At 37.8% G+C, this 18,322-nt stretch overlaps 1 protein-coding gene across 2 annotated transcripts in view; it reads right to left on the bottom strand.

Annotated features, from left to right (window-relative positions):
- Positions 1-18,322, bottom strand: part of LOC139747934 (ral GTPase-activating protein subunit alpha-1) — a 143,360-nt gene that overhangs the window by 83,305 nt on the left and 41,733 nt on the right. For both annotated transcript variants that reach the window (XM_071660419.1, XM_071660420.1), the window contains exons 16-22: positions 17,571-17,648; positions 15,115-15,231; positions 14,128-14,327; positions 13,860-13,958; positions 12,724-12,879; positions 8,857-8,988; positions 7,667-7,795 (exon numbers count right to left, since the gene is read on the bottom strand). In XM_071660419.1, the coding sequence (XP_071516520.1) occupies positions 7,667-7,795; positions 8,857-8,988; positions 12,724-12,879; positions 13,860-13,958; positions 14,128-14,327; positions 15,115-15,231; positions 17,571-17,648 (911 nt within the window). The remainder of the gene's footprint in view (positions 1-7,666; positions 7,796-8,856; positions 8,989-12,723; positions 12,880-13,859; positions 13,959-14,127; positions 14,328-15,114; positions 15,232-17,570; positions 17,649-18,322) is intronic.

Genomic DNA, 18,322 nt, shown 5'->3' with positions numbered 1-18,322 from the left:
ACTCCTGTTTCAGGAGTAGTGCTACTCCTTCCCTTGCTCTTGTCCTCTCACTAACCCCTAACTTTACTCCCAAGACATTCCCAAACCACTCTTCCCCTTTACCTTTGAGCTTCTTTTCACTCAGAGCCAAAACATCCAGGTTCCTTTCCTCAAACATACTACCTATCTCTCCTTTTTTCTCATCTTGGTTACATCCACACACATTTAGACACCCCAACCTGAGCCTTCGAGGAGGATGAGCACTCCCCGTGTGACTCCTTCTTCTGTTTCCCCTTTTAGAAAGTTAAAATATAAGGAGGGGAGGGTTTCTAGACCCCCGCTCCCATCACCTTTAGTCACCTTCTACGACACGTGAGGAATGTGTGGGAAGTATTCTTTCTCCCCTATCCCCAGGGGATATCTGACGTAAATGTAACTGAAGATGATACAAAGGGCATAAGGGATGTTAAAAGTATGGAGGATTGCATCAAGTAACAACCATACCATGAAAGACTTGAAAGTTAGTCTCATAAATGGTTGATGAAGTTTCACCTAAGTGATTACTATCTGTGATTAATATATATAATGACTATATGGGTGTGACAGGGAGAGAGTCTTACACTCATATTGCTGTCTTATTAACCTTGTATGTGTGTGCCATGCCTTTACTCCAATGTATGTATGCACACACACACACACACACACACACACACACACGCCCAATGGGTCATGTTGAAAGAAAACCTCAATGTGATTATCATCTAGCAGAAAGTAAACAGCAGAAATCTGTGTCCAACACACTTGGAAGCAGACTCTGTCACTAGTCCATCACTAGAAAACCAACTTAGGAGAATGGTAAAGGTGACCCAATGTTTTCTTGCAAATAGAATTGCATCCAAATTCATGGATAAAGATTTATTCAACAAGCTGTTTACAACTTAAGGCTAAAACTAGAATCTGCTTTGGTAACCACACTCAAAAGAAAACTAAAGAACTAATAGAAAAATGTCCAGGGGAGAACAACAAAGATGATACATGTTAAGAGAGCTGAGTTTTAGGTAAAGAAGCTTTAAATTTGCCAACCTCAGAAGCAGGAAGAGTAAAGGGTAGCTTGATCACATCATTACAACATTCAAGTTTTTAAAACAAAATGATGACACAGAGAAAAGTTTTTGACATATGTAGAGATAGAATGACCAGAGAAAGGAGAAAATAAGCTAGAGATTCTTTAATAAAGATGTGAGGAAAAAATGTCATATAATAAGAAAGGTAGATGGATGGAATAAATTGACTGAAGACATGATTAATACAAACAACACACAAAATTTAAGTTTTACAACAGAGAAAGTTCAGCAGGTGAGGCCTCACCAGTGCAAATCTCCCTCACCATACAGTAGAAATAGGAAATCAGAAATAGATAATTACACAAGCTTTAATTCTTTAAACGAGGCTGATGATGGAGATGGTAAACGGCTCCTCAAAATGTCCAGGGACAGTACAACCAAGAGACATTCCATGAAATTAAGCAGTTAGCTTGTTAAAAAAGATGTAAAGAAGTACTTTTAAAGTAAAACAGTGATGGTAGAATGGAATAAACTGAACAAGGATGTGGTAAATGTAAGTGTTATACAAGAAAATAAAAGAATATGCAATAGATGAGAATATTCAAGGAAAAACAGATAATAACAAATTGGAAATTATACACACACATACACAGGGAAAGGCAAGAAAAAGTGAAGTATGGTAAAATAAAAGATGTCAAAAAGCAAAAGAGCTCAGGGTTGAGTCATGGAAAAGATGCAGGCAGCACTCCAGCCAGCTAGCATATGCAAAGTATACAAGAACAAAAAACGAGTATAGCAGGATAAGAAAGGAGAAACAGAAATTTTAGTATAAATATTGTGAACAAAGCCAGAAAAAAAGAAATTTTGATACGAATATTGTGAACAAAGCCAGAAAAATTCAAAACTTTCCCATAAATTCATCAGGAGTAGATTGTCTGTTATAAAGCAACTAATCAGGCTGAGGAATTGAAAAGAAAGAATTGTAGATGAGGTAAGAATATTTGAGAAAGTGAATAACAAGACCATGTGTTTTCACAGCAGAAAAGTAATGAGGTCATTACGAATGGGGAGGTTAAGACATTCTGATAAAAGAGACAGACACACATGGTTACATAAACACAAATGCTCATTTTTAAACCTAATAAATATCTAAGTTATTCCCAGCTACAGGGGAGAAAGAATAAATGTAGAAAGCAGCTATAGACTGGAATGAAGGGACTGAAATCCCCCCCGTCTTGTACTATCACTTTCAAAGTTTAGGAGTGGAAGGAGCCCAGTGAGAATTCTTTCTCAGAATCTCAGTTGTCTACTTTTGATAAAACTTCACAAGGCAGGAATAGTGAACAAGTGCAAAAAGAGAAAAATAAGACAAAAACACTGTTGAAAAATTATTCCTAAAACACTGAAGAAATATGATTCTCATAATAATGATACAACAAAGCAAGATGAATACAAACCTTAACATCAGAGCAGTTCATGAGAGCTAGGTCAGCTGCAGATGGCTGGAGGACTGGCATGGACGGGTAGAGTGAGGACAGAGGCAGCAATGACCCAAGCAGACTTAGGGCTTCTAGTTTTGGAACTTGCTGTTAAAAAATATATCATCAAATTCATGAAATTAAAACCAGATTTGAACAAAAAGAAAAGAACACATATGTATCATTTTTTCTTTTCTTTCATGCATATATGCTGTTTCCCGTGGGTTGGGGTGGCATCAGGAGAAGATGACTGCCAACAAGTTCAAATATACAGTGACCATGTTTCCCATATCAGTGAAGTAGCTCCAGGAAACAGACAAAGAATGACCCATCCACTCATACACATATATGTACATAAACACATACAAATACATATACATACATATCAACAAATACATATATACATACATATACACACAAATACAGAGACATATACATATATACACACTGCTATCCCCAGCATCAGCATGGTAGCTCCAGGAAAACAGACAAAAAAGTTAACATTCATTCACACTCAGTTTCTAGCTGAAACCACAGCTCCCTATCCAGACCCCACAGACCTTTCCATGGTGTACCCCAGATGTTTCACATGCCCTGGTTCAGTCCATAGACATTATGTCAACCCTGGTATACCACATCACTCCAATTCACTTTATTCCTTGCATGCCTCTCACCCCCCCTGCAAGTTCAGGCCTCGATCAATGAAAATTTTTTCACTCCATCCTTCCACCTCCAATTCGGTCTCCTGCTTCTCCTTGTTCCCTTCACCTCCTTAACAACCCCATCCATAAACAAATCAAACAACCATGGAGATATCACACACCCCTGACACAAACCTACATTCACTGAGAACCAATCACTTTCCTCTCTTCCTACACGTACACATGCCTTACATCCTCAATAAAAACTTTTCACTGCTTCTAACAACTTGCCTCCCACACCATATATTCTTAATACCTTCCACAGAGCATCTCTATCAACTCTATCATATGCCTTCTCCAGATCCATAAATGCTACATACAAATCCATTTGCTTTTCTAAGTATTTCTCACATATATTCTTCAGAGCAAACACCTGATCCACACATCCACTACCACTTCTGAAACCACACTGCTCTTCCCCAATCTGATGCTCTGTACATGCCTTCACCCTCTCAGTCAATACCCTCTCATATAATTTCCCAGGAATACTCAACAAACTTATACCTCTGTAATTTGAGCACTCACTCTTATCCCCTTTGCCTTTGTACAATGGTACTATGCAACCATTCCGCCAATCCTCAGGCACCTCACCATGAATCATACATACATTAAATAACCTTACCAACCAGTCAACAATACAGTCACCCCCTTTTTTAGTAAATTCCACTGCAGTACCATCCAAACCCGCTGCCTTGCCGGCTATCATCTTCCGCAAAGCTTTTCCTACCTCTTCTCTGTTTACCAAATCATTTTCCCTAACCCTCTCACTCTGCACACCACCTCGACCAAAACACCCTATATCTGCCACTCTATCATCTAACACATTCAACAACCCTTCAAAATACTCACTCCATCTCCTTCTCACATCACTACTACTTGTTATCACCTCCCCATTAGCCCCTTTCACTGAAGTTCCCATTTGTTCCCTTGTCTTATGCACTTTATTTACCTCCTTCCAAACATCTTTTTATTCTCCCTAAAATTTAATGATACTCTCTCATCCCAACTCTCATTTGCCCTCTTTTTCACCTCTTGCACCTTTCTCTTGACCTCCTGCCTCTTTCTTTTATACATCTCCCACTCATTTGCATTACTTCCCTGCAAAAATTGTCCAAATGCCTCTCTCTTCTCTTTCACTAACAATCTTACTTCTTCATCCCACCGCTCACTACCCTTTCTAATCTGCCCACCTCCTACCTTTTTCATGCTGCAAGCATTTTTGCTCAAGCCATCACTGATTCCCTAAATACATCCCATTCCTCTCCCACTCCCCTTACGTCCTTTGTTCTTACCTTTTTCCATTCTGTATTCAGTCTCTCCTGGTACTTCCTCGCACAAGTCTCCTTCCCAAGCTCACTTACTCTCACCACTCTCTTCACCACATCATTCTCTCTGCTTTCCTGAAAACCTCTACAATTCTTCCCCTTTGCTTCCACAATATAATGATCAGACATCTCTCCAGTTGCACCTCTCAGCACATTAACATCCAAAAGTCTCTATTCCGTGTGCCTACCAATTAACACGTAATCCAATAACGCTCTCTGGCCATCTCTTCTACTTACATACGTATACTTATGTATATCTCTCTTTTTAAACCAGGCATTCCTAATCACCAGTCCTTTTTCAGCACATAAATCTACAAGCTCTTCACCATTTCCATTTACAACACTGAACACCCCATGTATACCAATTATTCCCTCAACTGCCACATTACTCATCTTTGCATTGAAATCACCCATCACTATAACCTGGTCTCGTGCATCAAAACCACTAACACACTCATTCAGCTGCTCCCAAAACACTTGCCTCTCATGATTTTTCTTCTCATGCCCAGGTGCATATGCACCAATAATCATCCATCTCTCTCCATCAACTTTCAGTTTTACCCATATCAATCTAGAATTTACTTTCTTACACTCTATCACATACTCCCACCACTCCTGTTTCAGGAGTAGTGCTACTCCTTCCCTTGCTCTTGTCCTCTCACTAACCCCTAACTTTACTCCCAAGACATTCCCAAACCACTCTTCCCCTTTACCTTTGAGCTTCTTTTCACTCAGAGCCAAAACATCCAGGTTCCTTTCCTCAAACATACTACCTATCTCTCCTTTTTTCTCATCTTGGTTACATCCACACACATTTAGACACCCCAACCTGAGCCTTCGAGGAGGATGAGCACTCCCCGTGTGACTCCTTCTTCTGTTTCCCCTTTTAGAAAGTTAAAATATAAGGAGGGGAGGGTTTCTAGACCCCCGCTCCCATCACCTTTAGTCACCTTCTACGACACGTGAGGAATGTGTGGGAAGTATTCTTTCTCCCCTATCCCCAGGGGATATCTGACATAAATGTAACTGAAGATGATACAAAGGGCATAAGGGATGTTAAAAGTATGGAGGATTGCATCAAGTAACAACCATACCATGAAAGACTTGAAAGTTAGTCTCATAAATGGTTGATGAAGTTTCACCCAAGTGATTACTATCTGTGATTAATATATATAATGACTATATGGGTGTGACAGGGAGAGAGTCTTACACTCATACTGCTGTCTTATTAACCTTGTATGTGTGTGCCATGCCTTTACTCCAATGTATGTATGCACACACACACACACACACACACACACACACACACACACACGCCCAATGGGTCATGTTGAAAGAAAACCTCAATGTGATTATCATCTAGCAGAAAGTAAACAGCAGAAATCTGTGTCCAACACACTTGGAAGCAGACTCTGTCACTAGTCCATCACTAGAAAACCAACTTAGGAGAATGGTAAAGGTGACCCAATGTTTTCTTGCAAATAGAATTGCATCCAAATTCATGGATAAAGATTTATTCAACAAGCTGTTTACAACTTAAGGCTAAAACTAGAATCTGCTTTGGTAACCACACTCAAAAGAAAACTAAAGAACTAATAGAAAAATGTCCAGGGGAGAACAACAAAGATGATACATGTTAAGAGAGCTGAGTTTTAGGTAAAGAAGCTTTAAATTTGCCAACCTCAGAAGCAGGAAGAGTAAAGGGTAGCTTGATCACATCATTACAACATTCAAGTTTTTAAAACAAAATGATGACACAGAGAAAAGTTTTTGACATATGTAGAGATAGAATGACCAGAGAAAGGAGAAAATAAGCTAGAGATTCTTTAATAAAGATGTGAGGAAAAAATGTCATATAATAAGAAAGGTAGATGGATGGAATAAATTGACTGAAGACATGATTAATACAAACAACACACAAAATTTAAGTTTTACAACAGAGAAAGTTCAGCAGGTGAGGCCTCACCAGTGCAAATCTCCCTCACCATACAGTAGAAATAGGAAATCAGAAATAGATAATTACACAAGCTTTAATTCTTTAAACGAGGCTGATGATGGAGATGGTAAACGGCTCCTCAAAATGTCCAGGGACAGTACAACCAAGAGACATTCCATGAAATTAAGCAGTTAGCTTGTTAAAAAAGATGTAAAGAAGTACTTTTAAAGTAAAACAGTGATGGTAGAATGGAATAAACTGAACAAGGATGTGGTAAATGTAAGTGTTATACAAGAAAATAAAAGAATATGCAATATATGAGAATATTCAAGGAAAAACAGATAATAACAAATTGGAAATTATACACACACATACACAGGGAAAGGCAAGAAAAAGTGAAGTATGGTAAAATAAAAGATGTCAAAAAGCAAAAGAGCTCAGGGTTGAGTCATGGAAAAGATGCAGGCAGCACTCCAGCCAGCTAGCATATGCAAAGTATACAAGAACAAAAAATGAGTATAGCAGGATAAGAAAGGAGAAACAGAAATTTTAGTATAAATATTGTGAACAAAGCCAGAAAAAAAGAAATTTTGATACGAATATTGTGAACAAAGCCAGAAAAATTCAAAACTTTCCCATAAATTCATCAGGAGTAGATTGTCTGTTATAAAGCAACTAATCAGGCTGAGGAATTGAAAAGAAAGAATTGTAGATGAGGTAAGAATATTTGAGAAAGTGAATAACAAGACCATGTGTTTTCACAGCAGAAAAGTAATGAGGTCATTACGAATGGGGAGGTTAAGACATTCTGATAAAAGAGACAGACACACATGGTTACATAAACACAAATGCTCATTTTTAAACCTAATAAATATCTAAGTTATTCCCAGCTACAGGGGAGAAAGAATAAATGTAGAAAGCAGCTATAGACTGGAATGAAGGGACTGAAATCCCCCCCGTCTTGTACTATCACTTTCAAAGTTTAGGAGTGGAAGGAGCCCAGTGAGAATTCTTTCTCAGAATCTCAGTTGTCTACTTTTGATAAAACTTCACAAGGCAGGAATAGTGAACAAGTGCAAAAAGAGAAAAATAAGACAAAAACACTGTTGAAAAATTATTCCTAAAACACTGAAGAAATATGATTCTCATAATAATGATACAACAAAGCAAGATGAATACAAACCTTAACATCAGAGCAGTTCATGAGAGCTAGGTCAGCTGCAGATGGCTGGAGGACTGGCATGGACGGGTAGAGTGAGGACAGAGGCAGCAATGACCCAAGCAGACTTAGGGCTTCTAGTTTTGGAACTTGCTGTTAAAAAATATATCATCAAATTCATGAAATTAAAACCAGATTTGAACAAAAAGAAAAGAACACATATGTATCATTTTTTCTTTTCTTTCATGCATATATGCTGTTTCCCGTGGGTTGGGGTGGCATCAGGAGAAGATGACTGCCAACAAGTTCAAATATACAGTGACCATGTTTCCCATATCAGTGAAGTAGCTCCAGAAACAGACAAAGAATGACCCATCCACTCATACACATATATGTACATAAACACATACAAATACATATACATACATATCAACAAATACATATATACATACATATACACACAAATACAGAGACATATACATATATACACACTGCTATCCCCAGCATCAGCATGGTAGCTCCAGGAAAACAGACAAAAAAGTTAACATTCATTCACACTCAGTTTCTAGCTGAAACCACAGCTCCCTATCCAGACCCCACAGACCTTTCCATGGTGTACCCCAGATGTTTCACATGCCCTGGTTCAGTCCATAGACATTATGTCAACCCTGGTATACCACATCACTCCAATTCACTTTATTCCTTGCATGCCTCTCACCCCCCTGCAAGTTCAGGCCTCGATCAATGAAAATTTTTTCACTCCATCCTTCCACCTCCAATTCGGTCTCCTGCTTCTCCTTGTTCCCTTCACCTCTAACACATATATCCTCTTTGTCCGTAACAAAAGTCAGTCACAATGCACTGGTTACGTAAACCATTACAGAGAAAACTTTTCACTGAAAATCCTTCACAAACAGAAAGAAAATGGAGAGAAAGAGAGCAAGAGCCATAAATGACTAGATCAAAGTTAGTTCTTGTTCCTATTTGTTGTATAGTTCATAAAACTTAGGATCTGAAACAGAAAATAAAATGTTATTTATGAGAAATGAACCCTTTTCAATTGGCCACATTCTTTTAGACAATTCTTACTAGATATAACCATAAATAAGAATATGACAAAATTCCTTTCTATGAAAAGTAGCAGGAAATGATACCAGGACTATTAGATAATGGACATAATACATGACAAAACAAAAACAAGTAACCATACTTACAACTTTGGTATCAGGAGAGGTTATGACTGTATTGGTGGCAAAGATGAAATCAAGGGTGAGCATTGTGGCACCTTGCAGTCCAAGGGAAAAGAAGCTTGGTCCACACTCTGCCACTAAGGTATTAATGACTTCCTGCAAGCAGAAGAATTAAACCGAGATGAGTCTGCAATTTAGTAAAAAAGTTAAATATTGAAAGTACAGTCATGCAAAGAATAAAAATTGGAAATGCATCAAAAGCTTTGGTGAATGAAAAAATAGAGATGCTTAGTGGTAGGTTTTAAGAGTATATGGTGTGGGAGGTAAGTTGCTAAAAGTAGAGAAAAGTTTCCACCAAGTATGTAAGGCATGTGTACGAGTAGCAAGAGGGAAAAGTGATTGGTTCCAAGTAAATGTTGGTTTGCGGCAGGGGTGTGTGATGTCTCCATGGTTGTTTAATTTGTTTATGGATGGGGTTGTTAGGGAGGTGAATGCAAGAGTTTTGGAAAGAGGGGCAAGTATGAAGTCTGTTGGGGATGAGAGAGCTTGGGAAGTGAGTCAGTTGTTGTTCACTGATGATACAGCGCTGGTGGCTGATTCATGTGAGAAACTGCAGAAGCTGGTGACTGAGTTTGGTAAAGTGTGTGAAAGAAGAAAGTTAAGAGTAAATGTGAATAAGAGCAAGGTTATTAGGTACAGTAGGGTTGAGGGTCAAGTCAATTGGGAGGTGAGTTTGAATGGAGAAAAACTGGAGGAAGTGAAGTGTTTTAGATAACTGGGAGTGGATCTGGCAGCGGATGGAAACATGGAAGTGGAAGTGGATCACAGGGTGGGGGAGGGGGCGAAAATTCTGGGAGCCTTGAAGAATGTGTGGAAGTCGAGAACATTATCTCGGAAAGCAAAAATGTGTATGTTTGAAGGAATAGTGGTTGGTTCCAACAATGTTGTATGGTTGCGAGGCGTGGACTATGGATAGAGTTGTGCGCAGGAGGATGGATGTGCTGGAAATGAGATGTTTGAGGACAATGTGTGGTGTGAGGTGGTTTGATCGAGTAAGTAACGTAAGGGTAAGAGAGATGTGTGGAAATAAAAAGAGTGTGGTTGAGAGAGCAGAAGAGGGTGTTTTGAAATGGTTTGGGCACATGGAGAGAATGAGTGAGGAAAGATTGACCAAGAGGATATATGTGTCGGAGGTGGAGGGAACGAGGAGAAGAGGGAGACCAAATTGGAGGTGGAAAGATGGAGTGAAAAAGATTTTGTGTGATCGGGGCCTGAACATGCAGGAGGGTGAAAGGAGGGCAAGGAATAGAGTGAATTGGATCGATGTGGTATACCGGGGTTGACGTGCTGTCAGTGGATTGAATCAGGGCATGTGAAGCGTCTGGGGTAAACCATGGAAAGCTGTGTAGGTATGTATATTTGCATGTGTGGACGTATGTATATACATGTGTATGGGGGGGGTTGGGCCATTTCTTTCGTCTGTTTCCTTGCACTACCTCGCAAACGCGGGAGACAGCGACAAAGTATAAAAAAAAAAAAAAAATATATATATATATATATATATATATATATATATATTATCCCTGGGGATAGGGGAGAAAGAATACTTCCCACGTATTCCCTGCGTGTCGTAGAAGGCGACTAAAAGGGGAGGGAGCGGGTGGCTGGAAATCCTCCCCTCTCGTTTTTTTTTTCTAATTTTCCAAAAGAAGGAACAGAGAAGGGGGCCAGGTGAGGATTTTCCCTCTAAGGCCCAGTCCTCTGTTCTTAACGCTACCTCGCAAATGCGGGAAATGGCGAATCGTATGAAAAAAAAAAAATATATATATATATATATATATATATATATATATTATCCCTCGGGATAGGAGAGAAAGAATACTTCCCACGTATTCCCTGCGTGCCGTAGAAGGCGACTAAAAGGGGAGGGAGCGGGGGGCTGGAAATCCTTCCCTCTCATTATTTTTTTTTTAATTTTCCAAAAGAAGGAACAGAGAAGGGGGCCAGGTGAGGATATTCCCTCAAAGGCCTAGTTCTCTGTTCTTAATGCTACCTCGCTAACATGGGAAATGGCGAATAGTTTGAAAGAAAGAAAGAATATATATATATATATATTTTTTTTCTTTTAAACCATTCGCCATCTCCCGCATTAGCGAGGTTGCGTCAAGAACACAGAACTGGACCTTTGAGGGAATATCCTCACCTGGCCCTCTTCTCTGTCCCTCCTTTTGGAAAATTAAAAAAAAAATAAACTGAGAGGGGAAGGATGTCCAATTAAGGTTAGATGAACTAGGCAACTTGTGCAGTGTAGTCAATATTAGAATTATAAACTGAATTATAAATAGAGTGAAGAATGAGGATAAGAAGGACAGGTGGTTTGATGAAATAATTGGAAAGGCTCAAGAAGGGAAGTCTTTTCAAATGGTATGGTCATTTAAATGTACGGAAAGGATAGTTTAAGAAGATACATGGCAGTACAGGTGAAGGTAGACTATAAAAGAGATGGATGCAGTGAGAGAACTGAGGATGGCTAAAGGTATTTCAGATTAAGTCACTACATGAATGAGTGAGGCTTATACACTGCATTTATATGTGAAAGGAGACCTGTGTCTCACTTGGCAAAAGAACTTATTCTGCAAAGTATAGAAATTAGAGTCATTTTCAAAAGCGTGACTTCCATTTTTCACTTCAAAAGTTTGACATGGATCAAGGATGAGTGTAAGTGATTCTTGAGATAGCATTTTCCTGATCCAACCTATGGAATAGATAAAGGTGGTAATGATGACAGATAGACAAACATATACAACTGAAAATATGTGAAACCTTAGTGATTTTTTTTTTTTTTTTTTTTATACTTTGTCGCTGTCTCCCGCGTTTGCGAGGTAGCGCAAGGAAACAGACGAAAGAAATGGCCCAACCCCCACCCCCCCCATACACATGTATATACATACGTCCACACACGCAAATATACATACCTACACAGCTTTCCATGGTTTACCCCAGACGCTTCACATGCCTTGATTCAATCCACTGACAGCACGTCAACCCCGGTATACCACATCGCTCCAATTCACTCTATTCCTTGCCCTCCTTTCACCCTCCTGCATGTTCAGGCCCCGATCACACAAAATCTTTTTCACTCCATCTTTCCACCTCCAATTTGGTCTCCCTCTTCTTGCTCCCTCCACCTCCGACACATATATCCTCTTGGTCAATCTTTCCTCACTCATCCTCTCCATGTGCCCAAACCACTTCAAAACACCCTCTTCTGCTCTCTCAACCACGCTCTTTTTATTTCCACACATCTCTCTTACCCTTACGTTACTCACTCGATCAAACCACCTCACACCACACATTGTCCTCAAACATCTCATTTCCAGCACATCCATCCTCCTGCGCACAACTCTATCCATAGCCCATGCCTCGCAACCATACAACATTGTTGGAACCACTATTCCTTCAAACATATCCATTTTTGCTTTCCGAGATAATGTTCTCGACTTCCACACATTCTTCAAGGCCCCCAGAATTTTCGCCCCCTCCCCCACCCTATGATCCACTTCCGCTTCAATGGTTCCATCCGCTGCCAGATCCACTCCCAGATATCTAAAACACTTCACTTCCTCCAGTTTTTCTCCATTCAAACTCACCTCCCAATTGACTTGACCCTCAACCCTACTGTACCTAATAACCTTGCTCTTATTCACATTTACTCTTAACTTTCTTCTTCCACACACTTTACCAAACTCAGTCACCAGCTTCTGCAGTTTCTCACATGAATCAGCCACCAAATACTATACCCTCAGACTTCTACAGGGGAAATCATTTGTAAATTGTAAATTGAAGAGCACATTTCAGAATATCATTTTCCAAAAAGGTCTTTTTTCTTACCTGGTCCTGACCAACAAGTCCTTGATGTAAGACTCTATAGAAGTGTGTGAGTATGTCACGAGGAGGCTGGATATCATGCCGACGAACAATCATCATGCATAATAATCGATAAGCCAGAGTTCTACCCCGATGAAATGGCGTTGGTAACATCAGGGCCTGGTGGAAATGAAGGCCTTTATAGCTTTGTATGCAACAAAATTACCTAATACCTGCATTAGGTTCAATATCAAAACAAAATACTGAAATAAGGAATTAAATACTGGTATATTTCAACAAAAGTGGAAAAAAAATACTGTTCATACTTATCGAAATAAATAATTGGAAGACAGGTGGTATAATGAAAGTGCATGGCATGAAATAATGCAACCGCATTGTTCAAAGATTGTCTACAAGGAACATCCCAATATAAAGCAACTGCAGGCACAAAGATAAAAGGCTTTATATAAAGGGAGATGCTTTCAGATCTCTACACTCTGTTGCAATGTATGGAGCCCCTACAACTTATAAGATATCATCATAGTACACAACATATTACCCTAATCCAATCTTTTCAGAAAATCCCTTAGCTATTGTATTACAGTGTATATAAAATAAAGCACAAGGAAAACATGTTTATTCCAAAGAACTGGGCATCCCTGCCCTTTGCCAGCCTGTTGAGTTGAAGTTTCAAACTTCAGTTCGGCAGAATCATTTCCTTCAAAATGTGCATGCTTGTATGCACTTGATTCAGCCTCTATAAATTCAAGGATGGTCTACATGGAAAATCCTAATATAAAGCAACTGCAGGTACAAAAATAAAAGGCATAGAGGGAGATGCTTTCAGATCTCTACACTCTACTTATAAAAAATATTATCATAGAGCACAGCACGTTTAATGATGATGATTGCTGAATAGCTTTATAAATGGATAAATAAAAAGACATGAAAAATTGTATGACAGAAGAGAATGATCAAGAGATGGGGCTCTACAAGTGTAAAACTCGTTCCCCTTACTATACAGACAGGTATCATACAAACATGTTACTACAAAGCTCCAAGTAAGACATCTGCTACATGAACATGTACTGCATTTATACAAAATAGGGATCATACATACAAGTGCATTACAAGCATATGAAATACAATTCTAAACTTACTCTGAAGCACCAGGGTGCGACTAGTGTAAGTGGAGGTATTAGTTCTGGAGGCTCTGGACTGCTTTGGTTGTCAATAGTTATGCTTTGGTTGTTACGCAGCTGTTAACAAGAAGAAAGTACATTATGAAACATAAGGTTTAGATACATGATGAAGCCCTATTTAGTATCCAGAACATTTCCTAAGTCCAAAAAAATATATTTTTCTATGATAAGAAAAATAAATATGAACCAAATCATTTAAGAACAGAAACAGTAATATAATTCCTACCTTCACCAATGTGTCCATGAGTTCTGAGAGATATTTGAATATTTGTGCATGAATAAGAGGAGATGCTACATCATTAGGATCACCAAGAAGGCCTAAGACTCGCCGCCACAAAACAACAGCAACATCTGGTAGCCAACCTCGTACAGTCCCACCTGACATAACTGAACGCTGGTCTGAGGACAAGCCTCCTTCTAAAGTATCTGAAAAATGGGTAAAAATAACACATAAAACACTGTCAAAAAAGTTAGATGGTGAGCTACAGATGTGTTAGGATAAAAAAGAATCTAAATTAAAGCCAATAATTCCAGTAAAAAATGACAAAATTCACTTTGATAAATGAAACATTTTTCTCTTCCTTTCACATCCACATGAATGGTGTAAATGTATGACCATCATTCCAAGCATTGTTCTTCCCAAAGGAAAGTTGAACATAAATATATCGGTCATGAAATATGAAAAACTGTATCTCTAACGGAAACAGCGTCATATAAGCTTGGAAGAGAGAATACTAAAGAGTTAAAATGCCATTCTACCACCTACATATAGTATATTCACATAGATTTTACCCTCTTCAACTATCATGATATCTAGTGCTTGCCTATAAAGTTCCAACAGCTAAAAACAGCCCTACTAAGTGTCAAAATGACCAAGTTCTGATCATAATTATTAGATTTGTCACTGTTACTCTATCCCATGATGATCAAATCAACATCAATAATGCTTCATTCATTATTGACAGCAGTAAGATTATTAACAATCTCTTTTCTCATTACTTTGGCTTTACATATCAATCTACTTGACTACTTTAATTACCAAGACATTCATTATTCCATTTTTTCAATATTCAAGCCTTTTGTATCAAAGGCGTTATCATAAAGAGTTAAAATTTAATGTTCTCATATAAGGACAACTTTGCAAAACTAATAATTCTAGATTTCACAAGAGACTGGAATAAACAATAACTAAAGCTTTATCTTTTACACAAACCTATGCTTGTTGTATCTCCACCAAGTTCAATCTGCATTGGAGAATCCTTCATGGAAGATGATTCAACACCTGATGAGGGTGATGGTGAGGGTGTGCGGGAGTCATCCTCTCCATATCCTTAGTGATATTGCCAACAAAATAAACAAAGTCAAGTCACAGTCACACAATTGAAAGATAACCAAAGGATGACCAATTACATAACAACCTACAACAACACACTAAATTTGAAGATCCCATTTTGGATGGGTAGTAAGAAATGTGCAACATGCATCTTTTAAAGAAATGAAAATAAAGGCACAGCATTAACTAAAATACTTAACATCTCAATTTTTAGCCAACATTTACGCAGATGAAACATGGGATGAGAGAGTATCGATGAACCTCAGAGAATATAAGAAAGTTCTTTGAAAGGAGGTGAAAATTGTGAGAACAAAAAGACAAAATGGGGCAACAATGAGGAAAGCATGGGGGAATGTAGCAGCAGGCAAAGAAAAGGTGGAAAAAATTAAAAAAGAAGAAATAAAAGCATTAATCTGAAGGACTGATTAATGTTAGATGATACAGAAACAAATGTAGTGTCTTTGGGATGAAGAAGCATGCAAAGCAGAGTGTTATGTCGAATGGTATGATAAGAGAGGAGATAGCAAAAGCCCTGCATAAAAGGTAATGTGGCATACAGCATAAATGGATGGTGCTGCCACTGAGTTCCTTAAGCAATAGGAAATGCAGTCAGGAATTTTTCTGAAAGAGCAAGATATGTATGAGAAAGAAAAGTGAAGGTAAGTGGTTCCCAGTGAAAGTGAACACCCCATGTCAGAATGTGTTATGTTAGCCAAGTTATCTAATCAGTTAAAATACAAGGTGGAAAAGAAGGTAAAAGTGAGGATCTTAGACCAAAAGATAGTTTACCATACACTGGAGGTGAGGGAGCTCAGGAGGTAAATCAGTTGCTGTTTACAGATTATGTGGCTCTGGTGGCAGACTACAAAGAAAAATTTCTAAAGATGGCCAACAAGTTTATGAGAGTGTGTGAAAGAAATAAGCTGAGATCAGGTGTGAACAAAAGTAAGGTAATGAGGTGCAGCAGGTGGGGAGGTTAAGTACCATCAAATGAGTGTAAGGCTGAATAAGAAGGAAAGGAAGGAAGTGAATTGGTTAAAATAATCCACTGTAGGGATGGATGCAACAAAATCCAGAAATCAGTAGGTTTTTAAAATGTCAGAGTTTCAGATTATCTGGCATTCAGAGCATCCACGTTTGATAGAAGATTATGTATGTACAGTGTGTTCAGTATAATACATCATGGCTCAATTTTTGGCTATTAACAGGATATGTGATGATAAAATTTCAATGGAGTAAAAAGGTTTATCACTAATTCTAAATATCCTTTACTGCATAGTTACTGAGAGATAAGAAAATTTCTTTTAAAGTATTTTTAGTATGCACCAAGTTAAGTGGGAATAGGGTGAATGATGATATATGGATAGGTGGACAGAAGAAAAGGTTATAAACATTTAATAAGTACCTTCAGCTGCGTTGGCAAAATGGAAGGCAAGATATGTGTAACAGCTTTAAAATGACTGTACTTTTTTTCAATAACTGGTGGGGAGAAAGAATTCTACCCCCGTATTGACATGAAAAAATATAAGAAGTCTGTGAATTACAACCATTAATGAAATAATTAGCATAACACGGTAAAAGTAAAAACTAAATACATTAAACAAAGACATGAGGAAGATGAAAGCCCTCATGCCCATACATTTGAAAAGACTAAGCATTCTCTCCCTGTGTATCTGAAACTGATAAAAAACATTAAAAGTCTGTCAGAATACCAATATTATCTGAAAACTTAATAAAACTTGGTAAGTCAAGACAGCAGCAATAACTACAGAAAACAAAGAAATGAGGCAGGAAGACCTCCTCTCAATCAATTTGACAAGAATATGCATTTGTCTTCCACTTGTCTGAACATAATGAAAACATGTTAAAAGCCTATAATATTACTGTGACTAATCATACAATACATAAAAGTATGATGAACAATGAGAGCTAAAATGATAATAATCAAAGAAATGAGGAAGACGGATGCCCTCTTATTCACATATTGGAAAAGAATAAGCATTCATCTTATGCTTATCTGAAAGAGACTATAACATTAGAAGCCTGTTAAATTCCTAGTATTAACAAAAAACAGATGAAACTTGGTAATCAAAGAAAGCTACTATGAATAAAGAAACAAATGAGAAAGGCAACAGCCCTTCTGACCATTCACTTGAAAATAATAAGCATTTCATTCTATATTTGTAAGAAAATGATGAAAAAACATTAGCAGCCTACCAAACTACAAACATTAATAATCTTATCCATAAAATATGAACAGTGGAAGCTAACAAATATACAGTAAAGAAAAAATGAGGGAGGTACACACAAAATTCCAAAAGCAACTAAAAACCTACCATGCGAGAGCGTCTCCAAGGATTTTGATCTAGTGCCATGCAGGTACTGGTGATTACTCATATGTCCATCACAGTCTCCTGGATAAGTTAAAATCATCTATCATTACAAATAGTATTTGGTATACATTATATAATGAGCCAAAACTGAAGTTTATCTTAGGAAAACTGACTTTGTTCAATATACAATATGCAACAACAGGTATGACTTAATGACAATCTCATATTATCTCATTTCATCAACATATATCTATATATGAAAAGTATAAATAGCAAAGAAACACATTAAATCATATCAAACTATTACATGAGCACAAAACCTGACAATTACAGTCTACTGTAGCAGGATGAAAAGAGGAAGAAATGAATGAACTTTTTATTCTAACAACAATGATTGAGGGGTAAACAAAAGCATTAATTGCAGATAAAGTCATAACCCAAACATAACAATTAACTAAATACTACAGTAGCTTATCTCTTATCTCAAACTGGTAACAATGTTTCTTAGCTCTCATTTCAACTTTATTACCAAATGTATGGTTGTGGTGACTAGCCATATATAATTAGCATAAATCACGAGTCACAGTGCAAGGATAAACTTAGGATACTACCGTAATGCTCCCCCAATCTAATCTATATCACCCAATATTTTCTTTAATTAATCATAAACCTTTTATATAATGTGTAATGAGTAAAGAATTTTTCTTTGCCATTCCAATTTTTCTATGGTACAATTATACAGAATATAAAACAAG

The sequence above is a fragment of the Panulirus ornatus genome, chromosome 71 (genome assembly GCF_036320965.1).
Source record: "Panulirus ornatus isolate Po-2019 chromosome 71, ASM3632096v1, whole genome shotgun sequence".
NCBI classification, from domain to species: domain Eukaryota; kingdom Metazoa; phylum Arthropoda; class Malacostraca; order Decapoda; family Palinuridae; genus Panulirus; species Panulirus ornatus.
The sequence above is the reverse complement of the archived record's forward strand: the minus strand, read 5'-3'. Positions and strand labels throughout refer to the sequence as shown.